The 20,457-nt window shown below is 44.1% G+C and overlaps 1 protein-coding gene across 1 annotated transcript in view; it reads right to left on the bottom strand.

The window, feature by feature from the left end:
• LOC141072555 (tyrosine-protein kinase JAK3-like) overlaps positions 1-20,457 on the bottom strand; it is a 635,207-nt gene that overhangs the window by 104,503 nt on the left and 510,247 nt on the right. The window contains exon 20 of the mRNA XM_073559823.1: positions 6,395-6,519. Within this exon, the coding sequence (XP_073415924.1) occupies positions 6,395-6,519 (125 nt within the window). The remainder of the gene's footprint in view (positions 1-6,394; positions 6,520-20,457) is intronic.

Here is a 20,457-nt window from a genome sequence, read left to right as displayed (position 1 = left end):
CTGGTAATAACAACATCCAACACTTTTCCTACTCCAGACCAGAAGGAGGAGCTCTAAACCCAGTTTCAGGGGAGCTTTCCTATAAGTTCTGGGCTGGAGGTGGAGTTAGTTAGTTGCAGTCTGTGAGAGTCTGTACAAGGGACAGGAGCTGTGAGGAGCTTGTCCCAAGAGCAGAGTAAAGAGAGAGGAAAGGAGAAGTTTAGGGAACCCTGGGGATTGGATCTGTGGAGCTACCCCAGGGCAGAGCGCTTGAAACCGGACGCTGGAGTCCATGGCTGCACAGGTACAACAGTCCCAGCAGCCAAATCCTGAGGCAGGAGACTACAGGTCTCCTGGTCCCATCACACATTTGAAGGCACAGCAGCATACCAGAGCCGGAACCACCACGAAGGAGTGACACCTGTAAAAGGCTCAAGCTACCTGCCATACAGGCAAGGACTAAAGAACAGTAAGGAACAGAGGACTGAGCATAGCTTCAGCAGCAAGTACCTCAGAGAACAGCGCAGTAAGGAGGCCTCCAACACCATCTGGCTTAGGGGATCTCAAATTGCTTCCAGGCTGTCCGGATCTCCATTACCATCTGTAATTAGTGCACTTCAAACTGTGTAAAAGTGTGAAGACTGCACCCCACTGTGTCCTCCTGTTTATTTGCTGCGTCACCTCAGCCCTGCACTACAACCATCATCACCATCATTTTACACTATTACTGCCCTTGGACTTAGCTCTACCTATGGAGAGCGGTACAAACTCTGCTGCATCACCATCAGCCCCAGCGGTCTCTTTAACCCCTTCACTTCCAAGGGTGGTTTGCACGTTAACTCCCGGGCCAATTTTTACAAATTCTGACCACTGTCCCTTTATGAGGTAATAACTCTGAAACGCTTCCATGGATCCTGGTGATTCTGACATTGTTTTCTTGTGACATATTGTACTTCATGTTAGTGGTAAAATTTCATTCAAATAACTTGCGTTTATTTGTGAAAAAAATGGAAATTTGGCAAAAAATTTTAAAATTTCGCAATTTTCCAACTTTGAATTTTTATGCCCTTAAATCACAGAGATAAAAAACTTGATAAGTAACATTTCCCACATGTTTACTTTACATCAGCACAATTTTGGAACCAAAATTTTTTTTGTTAGGAAGTTACAAGGGTTAAAAATTGACCAGCGATTTCTCATTTTTGCAACACCATTTTATTTTTACGGACCACATCACATTTGAAGTCACTAGGGGTCTATATGATAGAAAATACCCAAAAGTGACACCATTCTAAAAACTGCACCCCTTAAGGTGCTCAAAACCACATTCAAGAAGTTTATTAACCCTTTAGGTGCGTCACAGGAATTTTTTGAATATTTAAAAAAAAATGAACATTTAACTTTTTTTTCACAAAAAAATACTTTAAGTTCAATTTTTTTTATTTTACCAAGGGTAACAGGAGAAATTGGACTGCAAAATTTATTGTGCAATTTGTCCTGAGTACGCTGATACTTGATATGTGGGGGGGAACCACTGTTTTGGCGCATGGCAGAGCTCAGAAGGGAAGGAGCGCCGTTTGACTTTTTCATTGCAAAATTGGCTGGAATTCAGATCGGAAGCCATGTCGCGTTTGGAGAGCCCCTGATGTACCTAAACAGTGGAAACCCCCCACAAGTGACCCCATTTTGGAAACTAGACCCCCCAAGAAACTTATCTAGATATGTGGTGAGAACTTTGAACCCACAAGGGCTTCACAGAAGTTTATAACGTACAGCGGTACAATTAAAAAATCATATTTTTTCCACAAAAATGATCTTTTCACCCCCAATTTTTATTTTCCCAAGGGTAACAGGACCCCAAAAGTTATTGTGCAATTTGTCCTGAGTACGCTGATACCCCACATCTGGGGGTAAACCACTATTTGGGCGCAAGGCAGAGCTCGGAAGGGAAGCAGCGCCATTTGACGTTTTTGGCTGGAATTGAGATCGGACACCATGTCGCGATTGGAAAACCCATGATGTACCAAAACAGTGGAAACCCCCCACAAATGACACCATTTTGGAAACTAGACCACCCAAGGAACTTATCTAGATGTGTGGTGAGAACTTTGAACCCCTAAGGGCTTCACAGAAGTTTATAATGCCTGGGCGTGAAAATAAAAAAATCGTATTTTTTCCACATACGTGATCAATTAGTCCCCAATTTTTTTATTTTCCCAATGGTACCATACGAAATTGGACCCTAAAAATTGTTGTCCAATTTGTTCTGAGTACGCTGATACCTCATATGTGGGAGAAAACTACTGTATGGGCACACGTCGGGGCTCGGAAGAGAAGTAGTGACGTTTTGGAATGCAGACTGATGGAATGGTCTGCGGGTGTCATGTGCGTTTGGAAAGCTCCTGATGTACCTAAACTATTGAAACTCCCCACAAGTGACCCCATTTTGGAAACTAGACCCCCCACGGAACTTATCTAGATGTGTGGTGAGCACTTTGAACCCCCAAGTGATTCACAGAAGTTTATAACGCCCGGGCGTGAAAATAAAAAAATCATTTTTTTCCACAAAAATGATAATTTTACCCCCAATTTTTTATTTTCCTAAGGGTAGCAGGAGAAATTGGACCCCAAAAGTTGTTTTGCAATTTGTCCTGAGTAGGCTGATACCCTACATGTTGGGGTAAAACACTGTTTGGGCGCATGGCAGAGCTTGGAAGGGAAGGAGCACATTTGACTTTTTCAACGCAGAATTGACCGGAATTGAGATCCGACGCCATGGAGAGCACCTGATGTGCCCAAACAGTGGAAACCCCCAATTCTAACTCCAACCCTAACCCCAACACACCCATAACCCTAATCTCAGCCCTAACCCTAGCCCTAACCCTAGCCCCAACCCTAGCCCTAGCCCTAGCCCTAATGGGAAAATGGAAATAAATACATTTTCTTTTAATTTTATTATTTTTCCCTAACTAAGGGGGTAATAACAGGGGGTTTGATTTACTATTTATGGCGGTTTTTATGTTTGGCAGCTGTCATAGGCTAAAAGACGCTTTTTATTGTAAAAATAGTTTTTGCATCACCACATATTGAGAGCTATAATTTTTCCGTATTTTGACCCACTGAGTCATGTGAGGTCTTATGTTTTGCGGGACGAGTTGACGTTTTTATTGGTGTCATTTTCGGGCATGTGACATTTTTTGATCGCTTTTTATTCCGATTTTTGGGACGCAGAATGAACAAAAACCAGCGTTTCATGAATTTCTTTTGGGGGGTGCGTTTACACCGTTCCGCGTGCTGTAAAATTGATAAAGCGGTTTTATTCTTTGGGTTGGTACGGTTACAGCGATACCTCATTTATGTCTTTTTTTATGTTTTGGCGGTTTTATGCAATGAAAACTATTTTATCTAAAAAATAATTATTTTTGCATCGCTTTATTCTGCGAGCTATAACTTTTTTATTTTTTTGCTGATGACGCTGTATGGTGGCTCGTATTTTGTGGGACATGTTGACGTTTTCAGCGATACCATGTATATTTATATGCGTCTTTTTGATCGCGCGTTATTGCACTTTTTGTTCGGCGGTATGATAATAAATCATTATTTTTTGCTTCGTTTTTTATTTTAAATTTTTAAGGGGTTCGCTAAAGGGGTTAAATAATGGGATGGTTTTATAGGGCAGGTCGTTACAGACCCGGCGATACCAAATATGTGTACTTTTATTGTTTTGTTTTTTTATTTCCAAAAAATGAATATATTTGGGAATTTTTTTTTTTCTTCTAATTTATTTAGCGATTTTTTAAAAATTATTTTTACACTTTTTTTTTTCAACTTTATTAGGTTGTCCCAGGGGGGACATCACTGTCCTGTGACAGATCGCTGATCTGTAATCAGCAATCTGTCACAGGCATAGACGCAGACTTCCTCATGCCTGCGCTTTGCAGGCACTGAGGAAGTCAGCTCCCTACAGGACCCTGAAGGTCCCCGTCGCCATCTTGGATGCGCTGCTGTGGGGGGCTCAGGGAAGCACGGAGGGAGCCCCCTCCCTGCCGATGCTTCCCTTTAACCCCCAATACACCGCGATCGTGTTTGATCGCGGTGTGCAAGGGGTTAAAGTGTCGGGGGCGGTCCGTGACCACCCCTGAGACATTGTGCCGGGTGTCAGCTGTGATAATCAGCTGACATCCGGCCACGATCAGCGGTGCTCACCACGTGGGCGCTGCTGATCGCTGTGACGTAATATTCTGTCCATGGGAGTTAGGTCCAGGGTCACATGGATGGAATATTACGTCCAGTGTAGGTAAGGGGTTAAGCAGCGTTGGCTATCCCTTGTCAAATACCACAGGTGGCATCACGAACTATATCATAAACTTTATTCCCCATTTATCATCATTTTCATTGGATGCCCAGGGCCAGGGACTGGGTCACTGCTGCCGTGACATATCCCCTTAAGGACTGGCCCGGTACCGAGTATCCCCACGGCCCTGGCGGGCGTTCCACAACCAAAACCGGTTTTTTTTTGGCACTAAAAACACTGCATTTAAAATGCTAGTTTTGGTACCCTGCTGGTGCACTTTGATGCAGATTCCGAGTGATTTTTCTACAGTACAGTGTTTAACAAAATTTGTTTTATTCACCAAAAATGAATGAAAACTTGTTTTCTATGAGTGAAACTTTGTTTGTAGGGGGACAAAATAGGCTGAAAGAATTGACATGCTGTAGATTATAAAAAACGCTACATTTCTCAGATTCAGTCAGGAAAAAAGTGTGCACAAGATTTCTGAAATCTCATAGTTTTGCTGGTATAAGACCAAGTTTCTTTTTGGCAGAAAACTAAGGAATAGAAAAGGTGATAATAACCTATTGATCCGTGTGAGGGCTGGGGGGGTGGCCGCTGGGAACCAAACTAATCTGCAAAACGGAGAACTTTTAACCCCATTATGTAGGGATTACACGTCCGTTTAGAAAATCATCAGAGTTTCATCCAGAAAACTTGGACAATTCTTTTCTCACTTGTCATTCATGAACTTTCTTGCTCCCTCGCATCCTCCGGCTTTCAGTCATAGGGGTGGGCAGCGGGCTGGTGTGGCTTCAGTCTCTATTCAGTGCAGAGTGAGCGGCAGCTGTAACAGCTCCCTTGCAACTGACCGACAGCTGACTAATGCTTTATGGCTTTTATTGTTTTGGTTAGATCATTTTATATTTTGTAAAACTGAACTTTTGTGGACACGGTAATACAGAATTTTTTTTGTATTTTTTATTTTTAAAGTGCAAAAAGTTGATGATTCAAATGTATTTTTATGTTCTTTATTCTTTTCATTATTTTGTTTTAGTCCCCACAGGACGATAGAATCCATGATTGCTTGTTCTATATACTACAGGTATGTAGGAAAATCATAGGTTCCAAAAATAACAAGCCCTCACATGGATACATTGATAGAGAAAATTAAGTTGAGTCTCAGATTATGGAGATGAAAGAAAATTAGCTGAAAGCTTAAGAATTTAAAGGGGTTGTCCACTACTCGGAAAACCCTTCTTAATCTCTGTGTTTCCCCCCCAGTAGAATAAGAACACTTAGGGCTCGCTCACATAAGCGTATAACACAACAGAGTGCTTTCCTATCGGATAGCACTTAGCCCAATGTCATTCTTTGGGGCAGTGCTCCAAGTGCATCTGATAATCAGACCATGCACACCCATACATGTCTATGGGTGCGTGTAAAACATTGGTCTGTACTCAGATGTCATCCATGTGCAGTGTGATTTATGCAGACAGAGATTATGGAGAATATGGAGAAATTAAGTTCTCTGTCTTCTCCACACCTGTGTTGATATTCTCTAATGCAAGAGAATAAGATTACACTAAGATGACACTTGGCTCAAACTCTGACAGTGTGTCATTAGCATAATTGGTGCGATTCTCTCGCATGAGAGAACATACGGCCTTCAGACCGCCTCCTTATCCTAGCCTCCTGGTGCAGGCTCCATTTTAGTGATGTCAACACTGGCTCTCCTAGGGCTAATGTCACACGATCCCTGCAGCGAATCAGCGCTGGCTTCACTATACCTTCCTTCGAACAAATCAGACATCCGAAGGAAGTAAGAACTGCCACTGCTCTCTCACTTCCCCCAGATGTCTGTTTTGTCCGAAAGATGGGGCAGTGAAGCCAGTGATGATTGGCTGCAGGGATTATAATGTCAGATGAGCTCTAGGAGAGCCAATGCCAATACCGCTGGAATGCCGCAGGCACCAGAGGTAAGTAAAGGTGTTATTTAACTGGGGGAAACAGAGATCCACTAAACTCTAAACTCTAACTCCACTAAATTCTACTTATGCAATAAAATTAATAGTTGTTTATTACAGTATGGAAGTACACAAAAAGCATTTCTTTGTTAATATGTGTGATTACAGAACAAACCTTGCAAATTTGAGATGCATAGAGAAGAAGATGATGGAATCCAAGCCCATCCTGATTCTTAGGAAGAAATTCCTGCAGACTTCCATTAGGCAGATATTCCATGACCAACTGGAAACTACGTCGACCTGATAACAAAGAAGGCAGTAAAAAGAAAAGAAAAACATTAATCCCATTACTGAGCAAAGAACTCAAAACCAGCAGATGTATTTTTTCGACTAATGTCTGTAGTCTTGATGACGATTACTTTCTTCCACAGCAATCAATATTCAAATATTTAAAGGGTTTACATGATGAAAACAAGTTTGTCACAATTCTGTTGTCGAGTGTCACAGGGCAAGGGGCTCCTTCTCTGTCCCTAACGCTAGAGGCGCCATAGCTCACCCTGTTATGAATGAGTCACCGAAGGAGGAAAAAACAAAAATACAAGCTAAGTCCAGAAAACCGTAGAGGTTGGTAGCTATCGGATTGCAGACCCCTGATCCTATCCACAACAACTAACAGTAGCCGTGGGGGGTTCCTACGATGCCCTAGACCCTTCGATCACAGCCGGAGAACTAAATAGGCCTAAAGAAAGAAAGGGGAAATCTAAACTGCCCCAGAGCAGACCCCAAAGCAATAGGCAGCCCCCAACATATAATGACGGTGAAGCAAGATGAAAACACTAACACAGATAGAAAGATAGGTTGAACAAACGATGGGGCCCAAGCTAACTAAAAAGGACAGGATAGAAAAGCTGCTCTCTGCAATCCGCAAAAAACCCTACCAAAAAATGTCCCAACCGTCTGATAGGAAAAAAGGCCCTGAAGTCGCTAGGACTTCAAAAAGACTATATCAGCACTCAGGTAAATAATGAAGACAGAGCAAAGAGACAAACTGATCAGAGACAAAAATGGAACTCAGCACACCGCCGACAGGGGATGGCTGAAATCCAAAAAACAAGGTAAACAAAACAAAGCTAATAAGTTCAATAGCAGAGCAAAAACTTATCTTTGGGAAGCAGGAATCAGACTGGTCTCCAAGAATCCAGCAGAGCAATCACCAGCGACTCAGAAGGGCGTCGGCTGCCCTATATCCAGCCAGCAGTTCCCGTTACCCAGTCATCATCTGCCAGATCAGGTGTTTGGTAATCAGCCTCACTACCTTCCTTCACCAGAAGAGGGAGTTCATCAGACATCGACAGTGAAGGGGAAAATGAACTCACAACATCACCCTGTTCCTCTGATTACTTCTGATGGTGAAGACGCCGGGGCCAAGTACCTTGTCTTAGCTCCTGAATCTGCCCTCAGTCTGTACCCTTTCCCCACTCAGGTTAAGCGGGGAGTAGTAGTGTATCGTAATACATCAACCAGACTAACAAGGTAACAGGCATAATGAGAAAACACCGAACATACAAATATACACACATATAACAGAAGGATGCATTGGAGATGGAGGATGGGGTTAAACCCAAGTAAGAGAAAAGGAATTATCACACACTCAAATCCTCACAAAAGTCACATATAAATCCAACAAATGTCTTCTCCAACAATAACCACCAACAACCTCCATCCACGCAGCATAAGCTACTCTGACAATGAGTGCTAGCCAGGACCCAAATTATATAGGAGATGGGAGTGTGTTATGATTGAGTCACCGTAGGAGGCAAAAACAGAAATGCTAGCTAAGTCCAGAGAACCAGAGAGGTTGGCAGCTATCGGATTGCAGACCCCTGATCCTATCCACAACAACTAACAGTAGCCGTGGGGGGTTCCTACGATGCCCTAGACCCCTCGATCACAGCCGGAGAATTAAATAGGCCTAAAGAAAGAAAGGGGAAATCTAAACTGCCCCAGAGCAGACCCCAAAGCAATAGGCAGCCCCCAACATATAATGACGGTGAAGCAAGATGAAAACACTAACACAGACAGAAAGATAGACTGAGCAAAGGCGGGGCCCAAGCTAACTAGATAGGAAAGGACAGGAAGGCTGCTGTCTGCAATCCGTGAAAAGCCCTATGAAAATAAGAGCCAACAGACTGACAGTGAAAAAGGCCCTGAAGACGCTAGGCTTCAAAAAAGCTATGTCAGTACTCAGGAATATTCTGAAGACAGAGCAACCAGCAAAAGGAGATTCAGCTCACCCCAGCAGGGAATGGCAGAATCCAGAAAGGCAAGAAAAACAAAAACAAAACACAAATGCTAACAGGCAAAGCAAAAAACTTAGCTTTAGAGGAGCAGGAATCAGACTGGTGTCCTAGAAGTCCACAAAGAAATCACCCGCAGGGCAGAAGGGCATCGGCAGCCTTATATCCAGTCCGCGACTCCACTCAGCCAGTCATCCTCATTAGGCTCAGGTGCCTGATAATCAGGCTCATTACCTTCCTTTACCAGAATAGGGAGTTCACCAGACCTCAGTGACGAAGGGGAAAATGAACTCACAACAGGAGTGGCTAACAGTGCACAGTTGAGATCCTTAATGCTCCAGGAGCTCTCAACAGAGCATATTAACCCCTGCGCTGCTAAAATAAATTTACACCATTTAATATGAAGGTGTGAAGGTGAAGTGCTTCTATTCAGTGCAGGAGTAGGAGAAATCAGATGCTGCAGTCTTCTAGCTCCTCTTTGTCACAGTAAACCCTTGATTGGTAAAATGATTGCTAGGAGCCGGACTGCTGGGGCCCACGCCAGTCTTCAGAATGGGGAATGCACAGAGGCCCTCTTCTGTCTGTGTCATCTGTGTCCAGCTGCTGCATGCAACACTGGGAAATCTCCAACAGGTCTGCAGCAAATATGTTTCATAGTCTTAGTTTATGAGCTGAGCCTAGACACATAGCCCCTAGATCAAATCACCAGTACAAAAGTGAGTAAATGAAGTCAGAACTAAAGAAGCTACACCATGTGGCAAAGACTAAAATTTACTGTCTTACACTTTTAGGATAGTGGCATCAAGATACTATGACACTCTTCAGCTGCAAATAAAACAATACCACAAAACTGCCACAGAAATAATATCAAAATATACACATATATTTGCAATAGAAAAATTACTGTCCTGTGAGAGATGGTTATGCAATGGTCAGTAGACCGATATAAAGGTTTACAAATTGGTATATCAAGTAGAAGTTCACTTTGGAAGAACCCGGAAGAGTGGATCTGCCTATATGGTGTTTGTAGGTACTAAAAATTTTAACCCATGTGGGAGTTAAAACCTACATTAAACATAACTGTCAATGTTCCACTTTAGGATAAATGCACTGCAGGATGCAAGCACATTGAATTACCTTGCTTAAGGATGAATCGAGCGTGGAGGATATTCGGCAGGTTGCAGTGTGTAGATAGAGCTGGATGATGCAACATAATACCATGTTCCCTTGCTTTTTACCAAGCTTTCGTGCCTATTTTCCTGTTCACCAAGAGGGCAAGCAATGAATGAGGGATCGCGATGTAAATAGAGTGTTGTCCCGGCCAGTGACAGCCACTCTAATGCTTTTCCGTCCTGCCGTGCAGCCACAGCTCTCACTAGGTCTAGGTGCTTGCGGTGTGTGTAGTCCTGTCAACAAGAACCTGTGTGACGTAATTGGTCACCTGGGGATCACACGACTAGAGATCGGTACGGAGCAGAAGAAGGACCAATACCATCCAACGTGTTTCCGAAACTCCGGTTTCATTCTTCAGAGATCACTGAAGAACATTGACAATTATGTTTAACGTAGGTTTTGACCCACATATGGGATCAAGTTTTTAGTATCCACAAACACCATAAACGGAGATCCACTCTTCCGGTTTCTCCCAAAGTGAACTTCTACTTGATATACCAATTTGTAAACCTTTATAGCGGTCTAGTCACCATGGGATAACCATCTTTTCCCGCAGGACAATAATTTTTCTAGTGCAAATATATGTGTATATTTTGATAAAGATTAAAATTGGATAATCCGTGTAGTATGGAAAATGTACAGTGTTTAATGTCATCAGACTCCACCCAATGAAAGGGATAAAAGCTAAAGACTTCTGTTCAAGTAGCTACTCCACTCAGTGTATACTTATTTGCTTCCATAAAATGTGTTTATTGTATCCTCTAATCCAATGTTCTTATATTCCCCAAGTCCTTAAAGGAGCTCAGTGAAAATAAGTTAGCACCTGTCCACAGGAAAGGGGATTCCTTGCGGATTGGTAGATATCTCACTGTGGGGACCTACAAATTGGCAGAACTGGGAATTTTTATCCCTGATGGGGCACTTTTGACACAGATTCAAAATGAAGTGGCAGGTAAAAGAACCAACTGTTGACTCCATTCAGTCTTTATGGGGCTGTCAGAAAAAACTGAGTCCAGTGCTCAGCATCAACATAGGGAATGAATGGAGCAGTGGTGAAGAATGTGTACCACTGATCCATCTAATGGTGATAAAGATGCTTCTTTCTGCTGAATGGTGCAGGTCTCAGTAGTCGGACTCCCACCGATTAATAAGATATCACATATGCGGATAGGGGATAACGTGTTTTCACCAGACAAAACCTTAAAGTATTCATATTGCTTTGTTTCAATTATTTGTTCATGTACTACAACAACAGTCCTTAGGATAGTTCCTCAAATCCAGATGTCAGATACCACAACTGTAGCACATATAGCCAGCTCCAGCCAGCAACAACCCCTCCATTTCCTTGTCAGTGTCCTAAATACCACAACCCGTCCCAGACTTTTGGGCGCACCCCCCCCAAAGTATTTTCCTGCAGCTGAGTCCCATCACCTGGGACTGCATGTGAGACCCCTTGTGTTGACAGCTCCACTTCATCTGCTAGCACCATCCCCATAGTGGTACTAGTGGCTGGGAGAATAGCTTGAGGCCCTTGAGACACTAACGAGAGTAATGGAATGATTGTTTTACCTGATTCCCAATCTTGTGTCTGGCCTTATGTATACATAAGATCCAGCCTGCATGTCTTCCTCTGCTTACTGTCACTGAATGAAAACATTGTTTCCTGAGGCTGAACACTTTCCAGGTGAGATTTGTGCACCTTATACGGACGAGCAAGGAAATCTCTAATAAAGCACATCAATAAGATTGACATAATCAGTGCTCTGTGTTGGAAAAATCCTGCAACTTTTAGAGCTATGGATTCCACTCTACATTAATTGGTCCAGTAGTTTTTAGTCCAAGGCCAGCTCCTCACAACTCCCTACCAAAGGAGTCATCATTGTGTAGTGGTTCTTCAAGTTAAAAAGACTTCAGTTTACAATATTCTCATCATATAATGGAATGTCCAGAACCACTGGCACACACTACCATAAAATTTCCAATGAAGAAAGAAAGTGACCCGCACCACAAAAACCCATACGGCCCCGCCATGAATATGGTGTGTACTGTTGCAACAACTGTCTGCATGGAAAGCTTGACATTCAGCCTGGACTCTTGGGTGCTCAATCAGAGCAGTAAAATGAATACTTATTGTGGAGAGAAAAAGAGATGGCACTCATCGGTCTCAGACGTCCATACTTTTATTTAAGACGGTTAAAACATGCTGCCAGTCAATCAAGTGACTGGCAGAGCACGGTTGTTTAAGTGCAGAGAGAGAGGCTTATTAGTAATTACTGGATTTCTCTACAACTTCTGTCAGCTCTCATAGAGCTATAATCTAAGTGTTCTTTTGCTTGATGAAACTGTGAAGAGCTCCCCGCTCATGTCCTCTATATTCAACCTTCAAAGTGTGGGGGGTGGACTGACCTATGGACCTGTCTGATAAAGAGGGGAATGTGAAAGGGATGATGAATACAATGCTTTATTTGGCTTGTATGAAGAAGTGTGGGATAACAGCTAGAATTAGTGAAAGATGGTATAGTACCGGATTTTGGCCACAAGATGGAGACAGAGAGCAGTGAGAAAAGGACTCAACAGCAAGCCTTAGGCTAAGGAAACCGCATAGTCATGGTGGGCGGAGTTACGGGACTGAGAAGGGGATTTCCAGAAAGAGGAGATACAAGGAAGGAGAGTCCCAGGGGAAGGGCAGACACCCAGGAGGAAGAGAGAAGCAGGAAGAGCTCAGGAGAGGACAGAGGAAGGAGAAGCTCAGAAAAGACAGAAGAGAGAGAGACAGTGACTAGGAGAAGGTGGTGGCCCTGAGAGGAGAGCTGCAGGATGGGAAGGCAGTGACTTACGGAGGTCAGGGGTACTGGACGGCTGGACACTGAAGAGTGAGTAGGTGTTGCAGCAGACAGACTCAGACGGGGGAAGTGCTGTGGCCTAACGGCAGCCACAGTGAAGGAACCCAGGGGTCTTCTCAAACACAAGCTGAAGGAAGGTGACAGGTGCCCACGCCAGGGAGCAGAAGCTGTTGTGTCTGCTGTGGATGTTAAGAGGACACCCAATAAAGTTTGGACCTGATTGAACGGATTTCTGCGTCTGTCTCCCGTCTGTTCCGCAGCCGAAAGGGACCACCCCCCCAGTCGGCACATGTACTACAATTGGTGTAGTCGGCAGAATCATCACCGCCTAATACCAACGATAGAGGCGAGACCACGCCGAAGATTTAAAGGACTCAAGCTGAACGGGTTGAAGCTTCACCTGAGTGGATTACAAATTAAGGCCTGAGCTGAACAGGTTGAAGATTTACCACAGTGGATTACAGTTTAAGACCTGAGCTGAACAGGTTGAAGGCTGTGCTTGAGTGAATTACAAAATTGGATTGTGATTGAGATTGCTGGATTTAATCAGAAGAACCCTGAACAAAAAAGACACTGCACCTCTGCAGAAATGGCTGAGGCATTTAAGCGCCTGAAAGAGTCGAAGGGGTTTGTTGCCACATTGGACTAGCAGGGGCAGCTATGCCGAGCCCGCCCCTGGGGGGAGCGGTGTACATCCAGTGACAGCCGCCCCTTCCCACTGAATGCTGGAAATTGAGTGGAGGGGCCGGCTCATGGCCCACCCAAGAACGGGAGTGACACCACTTATCAGGCTGGGTGCAGCTGCTTGGGCTTGGTGCCATTGAGCCTTGGAAGCATGGACACGATGAGATGTTGCAGCTGCCGTGGCTTTGGACAGATGGAGTGGCAATGGCGGAGGGAGGTTGAGGTCCGCCGCATCACCTCTGCTTGGGAGTCACAGCAGGGGTACCAGACACTTACCAAGAATAAAGATCCTCGGACCAAGCTGGGGACGCTGACACCTGGACCTGCAGAGCGGAAGGAAGAGGTGTGCCCGCCCTCAGCACCAGCCGCGCTGAAGTGGCTATTGGAGAAACCGCCGCTGACGTGTGCCGCGGAACCTTTGGGCCTGGAGGCCAGTCCTGCCGGATGGCAGGATGAAGAGCACCCGCGGACCTCAAGCGACAGGACTGGAAGCAGTGGAGGGTTGGCGGGATCCTTCCCGCAGGTGACGGCTGACGACATCAGGCCCGTCCAGCGGGAGGAGGCCGGTGGCATCGTGGAAATTCTGGTCGCTTGGTTGCCCGAGTCCCCGGAGGAGCTGCGGAGCAGCCGGGAGGAAGCAGCGGCGCTGGGAAAGGTGAGCGATTCCCCACCCTGGTGAGGAGGCAGCAGCGCTGGGGAAGGTGAGCAATTCCCCACCCTGGCTGGCGGTACCGCAGGCAACCTCCGCTTCCCCGCCCCGCCCGAGTGCTAGGCCCAAAGACCCCGACATCGATTCCCAGCAGCCCCGCCCGGCCCCGCCCCATCCTATCCTACGAGCCCAAGGTGGTGCGAGGCCTAAGGCCCGCGCACCTGAGTTTAAGCCTCCCTACCTGGTCCCCGCTCACTCACCGATGTCGGCGCCCGACGAACCCGCGGTCTATGCTGGACCGGCTGACGTCCGCACCATCGATCCCCTGCCACCTTGCCCGGCTTCTCCCCATCCCACATCACCGGCGTGGAGGAGGCCTGCTGCCTACACGGGGCCGTCTGGATTGCCAATATCATCGCAAAGAAAAAAACAAGGAGCGGGAGATCTGGACGGCCCTCCGTGAAAGGGGGGAAACCGCCATGTCTGTTCCCAAGAGCCACGGGTGGCTTGTCTGTACCAACATTGATCGGGGCTACGGATTCATTAAGGAGGCAGAGACTGGTCACAAAGTCTACCTTAATGCAGCCTCCATTAAACATGGGAGGGCTCTGCATATGGGGGACTGGGTGTCCTTCTACAAAGAGTGCTGCCCCCGTGGCTACTATGCGGTAGCCGTAATTGTGTACCCCGAAGAATACTGAACCCTGTGAGGTGGAGGTGGACTCCTGGGTCTCGGGCACTAAAAACCCTCGTGGCCCAAAGACCACCAGGCATCCCGGGGGCCCCATGGCTGTGGGGTGCCCTCCTGCTGGCAAAGAAGAACGGCCATCAGGAGATGATCCGGAGCACCGTTGATGTTCACGAACTACCCGGACTGCTGCGCACTGTTGCGCAGCTCAGGGGACTGTTCCGCGTCTCCTTGGGGGTAAGAAACCATATTCCTGATGCAGAAGGGATGTGTTGGGGGTACTGCTCACAAAGGAAGGAGGCACTATTGTATTTACAAATCTTTTCATAATAAGTAGATAATGTCTATATAAAGATTTGGGGGGGTCATTATTGCAACGAAGAATATTGGTAGATTTGCTAAAAATGATGGGAGTAGGCAATGATGGCAGTGATGGGGAGAAGGCAGTGATAGAGTGATGGAGAATGCAATGATGGGAGTGATGTGGAGAAGGCAATGATGGGAGTGATGGGTTGATAGAGCAGGCAATGATGGGGTGATGGAGCAAGCAATGATGGGAGTGATGGGGTGATGGAGCAGGCAATGATGGGGTGATGAAGCAGGCAATGATGGGAGTGATGGGATGATGGAGCAGGCAATGATGGGAATGATGGGGAGAAGGCAGTGATGGGATGATGGAGAAGGCAATGATGGGAGTGATGGGGAGAAGGCAATGATGGGAGTGATGGGGTGATGGAGCAGGCAATGATGGGGTGATGGAGCAGGCAATGATGGGAGTGATGGGGTGATGGAGCAGGCAAGGATGGGGATGATGGAGCAAGCATGATGGGGAGAAGGCAATGATGGGAGTGATAGAGTGCTGGAGCAGGCAATGATGGTAGTTATGGGGAGAAGGCAGTGATGTGATGGAGAAGGCAATGATGGGAGTGATGGGGAGAAGGCAATGATGGGAGTGATGGGGAGAAGGCAGTGATGGGGTGAAAGAGAAGGCAATGATGGGAGTGATGGGGAGAAGGCAATGATGGGGGTGATGGAGAGGGCAATGATGGGGTGGTGGGGGAGAATGCAATGATGGTGTTGGTGGAAAGGGCAATAAATGGGGGTGGTGGAGGACGAGGAAATGATGGAGGTGGTGGAATGGGCAATGATGGGAGTGGTGGGGGAGAAAGCAAAGATAGTGGTGGGGGAGAAGAAAATGATGGAGGTGGTGAAGAGGGCAATGAAGGGGTGGGGGAGAGGACAATAATGGGATGCGAGGGGAGGAGAGCAATGAGGGTTGTGGGGGATTGGGATGGGAGGAAGGGGGGCTTATAATGGCCTTAGGAACAGGGGGAGGTTGAGGAAGACATTATTTTCGCTTATTATGTCTAACACAGTCCCTTAGTATATAGTGTACTCACTATGTCTATTACAGTCCCTTAGTATATAGTGTACTCACTAATTCTGTATAACACCATCCTTAGTTACATAGTTTCCTCTTTTATTACATATAACAACGTCCCTTATTACATACCATCCTCTCTAGTTATATATGGTGCCGTCCCTTATTATATTATTATTATTTATTATAGCGCCATTTATTCCATGGCACTTTACATGTGAGGAGGGGTATACATAATACATACAAGTACAGTAATCTTAAACAATACAAGTCACGACTGGTACAGGATGAGAGAGGACCCTGCCCGCGAGGGCTCACAATCTACAATGCTATATAGCTTCCTCTGCTGTTATGTATAGTGCTCTTACATAGTGTATTCTTGTTAATTTTGTTATTTACAGTGCCCTATTTTATTACATAGTCCCCTCTCTTTTAAGATATAAAATGACTGCTGATCGAGGAGTCGGTGACCAGACTACCAGTCCATCAACTCCTCCATTAGAAAGGAAGCTTTCCCTTGCTTCATCAGCCATCATTGCATTATACAGCTAAAAAGACTGGACGGTATGTAATAAACAACAGGGCTCTATATAATTCAATATGTAAGGAACGGTACTGTACATAACGAGAGGGCGCTGTGTAAGGGTCAGCAATATACATAATAAAGGAGACTATGTAATATATACATGTATGTGTGTGTGGCTATATAGTATCAATATATATACAGTATATCAAAAAAATAAATAAATAAAAAATAAATAAAAAAAAAAAAAAAGGGCAGCACTACCAAAATTATACAATTGGTGTGGAACCTATTCAGCATTTTCAAAACAATCGAATTAATAAATCAAGAAAAATAGGCAGCTCTCCAAATTAAATGTGAAAAAAGTGGATACTTTACTGATCCTCAGGTGGCGACGTTTCGACGGTGACCGGTCTTTATCAAGCCTTATATAATATCAATATATATATATATACTGTATATATATATACAGTATATATATATATATATATATATACACACATGTAGCTTTGATGCCAAGCTGTCAGTGTCAGTCCCTGTTACACATGTATGTCAACAAGCAGACAACAGACAAGTCACGACCGTACAGAGTCACTGTACGGTTTTAAAATCGTTGTTATTTTTTTTCCTTTTGGAGCCATTTGAAGGGTCGAGTGTACAGTAACAAGCCACAAACATTATAGGTACTCTGAAAGAACATACAGCGAGAAATTCAGGCTATGACCCCAGACGTCTAGCGGACTACATTTAACAATATGGAACGGCGCGTGCAGGCTTACTTGGATGTGAACGGTGAACATTTTCAACACCTGCTTTAACACATCAGTTTTTCATGAAACAATTTATGTACAGTCCAAATTTCAGATGATAGATGTTCTCTTTTAGAAGTTACAGCAATTTTTCCAGGTAAAGTAGTGAGTGAATCACCCTGTACTATCCACATCAATATAACATTGCCCAGAACATCACACTGACTCAGCTTGCCTCTCCTTTTTTCCAATAGTTTATTCTGTTGCCAAACTCTTGCCCAGGAAAGCAATGCATCCAGCCATTTACTTGATTTAACCCCTTAATGACCTGTGACATACATTTTTGTCTAAGGCTGCAGGAGGGCGTTATAATGTGGGGTCAGGAGCTATGCCCGTGTCATACTATGGAGATGCCGCAGTGTTTCACAGCTAGAATCTGCCTCAAACAGCAATGGTAAGAGCTAGCTCCAATCACTGGTGTTTAACTAATTAAATGTCACAGGCAATTAATGACTGCTGCAGAGAGATGGGCAAACCTGAACAGCAAAGTTCATACCGAATACCTACTATTCGGGCACGGACACCGAACATGAACTTCACCAGGAAGTCTGTTATTGTTCTGGTTCGGCCCCCTGAACACCGAATGTTTGTCGCGCTGTCATGTGTATGACAGTGCAGCAAACACAACTTCTGATTGGCGGTAAAATCATTACAGTGAGTCAGACAGCCACGGTTCCCATGCTGTAAAATGACAACGTGAGCCCATAGCTGTGATCAGAGGTAAAAAGTTTACCTCTCGTCATCAGCATAGGCTGATGGGACAACTATTTTTGTTTTATTACAGGAGATGAGGGATTCAATGGAATGGGCATTAGGTGAGTATAATTGTGCTTGTTATTTTAAAATAAAAAAGTAAAAAAGTGTTTTCAATCCCATCTCTACTGCTGCATTTAAATGGTTATTATGGACAGCTGATGAGTTACCATGGCAGCAAAATCTGCTAAAGGCCATCAATGCTACTATCTCAATCCTCATGAGAAGCCAAGCCTCACACCGGGGTCACAAGACTGTAGGTTCTTTATTGCAAGATAATTGTATCGATAGTGTTAATGACACTTCGATCAAACTTAAAGTGTCAGCATAGCTTGATCCAATTCTCTCAGCTAAGAGAATCGTTGCACAGGTGAATAGGAGGTGGAGAACAAAATTTCTTCATCTTCTCCATTCTGTGGGTCTGTGGCAGGGCCGGCCTGAACGTATAGGCGAACTAGGGGGGCGCCAGAGAAAAAAATAGAAAAAATTATAAAAAATCTTTTCAAAAGGAAAAAAGTTTTAGGGATGGAAAGAAAAGTGTACATATTTAAGGGCAAATATGACGGAAGAGAGGTTGGTTGGGTTGGCAACAATTTCGATAGAATCTGAAGTTGCTAAACAAATTAATCTCGGTGACTTAGTGTCATCCTTTTAAAAAAAAAGGCAAGGAAACAAAAATTTTAATTACCTATGGTCGTTTTTGTTTTGTGTTATTGATTACTTTGTATATATTTGTCCTATACAACTTCTCAGAAGATTAAATAGTTAGGAGAGAGTTAATTAATCATTGTTGTTGTGGTTTATTTTGCTCCTAAATTTATATCCCAAGTTTTCATCTACTGCCAAGAATAGTAGGGGCGCAACAAAATAGTTTCGCCTAGGGCGCCGTAATCTCTCGGGCCGGCCCTGGTCTGTGGAAATCGGACTCTCCTTAGATGTTATCTTAGTGCAGTCCAATGATTTCCACGCACCCGCAGATTTGAATGCGTACGTGACATCTGATTTGCGTTTCAAATCGCAGCATGCTGCAATTTTTTCTCATGCTGAGTTGGTATGGAAAAAAAACACGCTGATCAATACTGCCCTATCAAATAACATTGGTCTGAGTGTTATCCAATAAAACATTGTCTAGCACTCGTCCAATGTATATGCTCGTGTGAACAAGCCCTCAGGCTGGGCTTTAAAGGAGAATTAATCAGTTACACTAGATACGATAGCGGGTTGCTGTCCCCTAAGGACACTAAAAGAATTATGTAAAAACGAATAAAAAAAACAATCATTTTAAATAAACTTTTTCCCCAGTTCAAAATAAAGAAATTAAAAAAGTTAAAAAAAGTTTATTTTGGTATCATCATGTCGGTAGAGGTTCAATATATCAAAACATAAACTTATTTAAACTGTATGTAAAATGCTATAATGGCCATTTTAAGTTGCCACTCTTTCTAAAAAAAAAATTTAAAAAAATTGATGACTGTACCCCAAACTGATATCAATAAAAATTACAGTTCAGCGCTCATAAAAAACAAGCCTCCAAGCAGTTTCATCGATGTAAAAATAAAATAGTTGAGGATCTCAAAAAATGGCAACAAAAAGCTTTTTTTTTCTTACAAAGTTGTTAATTTTTTTAACAACTAAATTCTAAAAAGAAGCCAATAGATATTTGGTATCATTGTAATTGCACTGACCTGGATAATATTGTCTGGTCATTTTTACTGCACTAAGAATGCTGTAAAAACAAAACCTCAAAAAACTATGTGTGTTCACCATTTCATCCTACTTGTACAATCAGTGTCCATTTTAGGACACGATCAGATATCAAAGTCAAGCATCAGAATAATGTTTGTTTGAGGCTAAATACCCTTTCTGAGAACTAACTTTGACATCTGAATCTGACATCTTACATTGATGTCTGAATGTCAGATATCAGAGTTAGAGATGTGTGAACCCAAACAGTAAAGTTTGGCATCCATACTGAACACCTACGCCTATGAATACCTGAACACCTATGAGCATGAAAGCGTGGCAAAAACTATTTCTGATCGGCAGTAAAATCATTACTGCCAGTCATACTGTTATGGTTCACACGCTGTCAAATGACAGCATGAGCCTGCAGCTGTGATCAGAGGTATATAGTTTACCTCCGGTCACTGTTCATCTAAGGCCCATTCCATTGAATACCTTTTGTCCTGTAATAAAACAAACAACAACAATATCCCTCACCTGTCCATTGTTCTGTCCCACACTGTAATCCATGTCTGGGAATAAATAGTTTTCAACCTGCCAAGATGTGACGATGCGAACATCCAGGCTGAGAATCACTGATGAATGAGATCCTGCGAGCACAGCAGTGGTGATATCATCGAGGTTACCTCCGGACACTGAGGCTGCGATCCCAGCTGGGCCAATGAACTGTGGTGACCTCCCTCCAGTGAAGCACA

This window comes from Dendrobates tinctorius, unplaced genomic scaffold (assembly GCF_039654945.1).
Source record: "Dendrobates tinctorius isolate UK_male_01 unplaced genomic scaffold, ASM3965494v1 ptg000276l, whole genome shotgun sequence".
NCBI classification, from domain to species: Eukaryota; Metazoa; Chordata; class Amphibia; order Anura; family Dendrobatidae; genus Dendrobates; species Dendrobates tinctorius.
The sequence above is the reverse complement of the archived record's forward strand: the minus strand, read 5'-3'. Positions and strand labels throughout refer to the sequence as shown.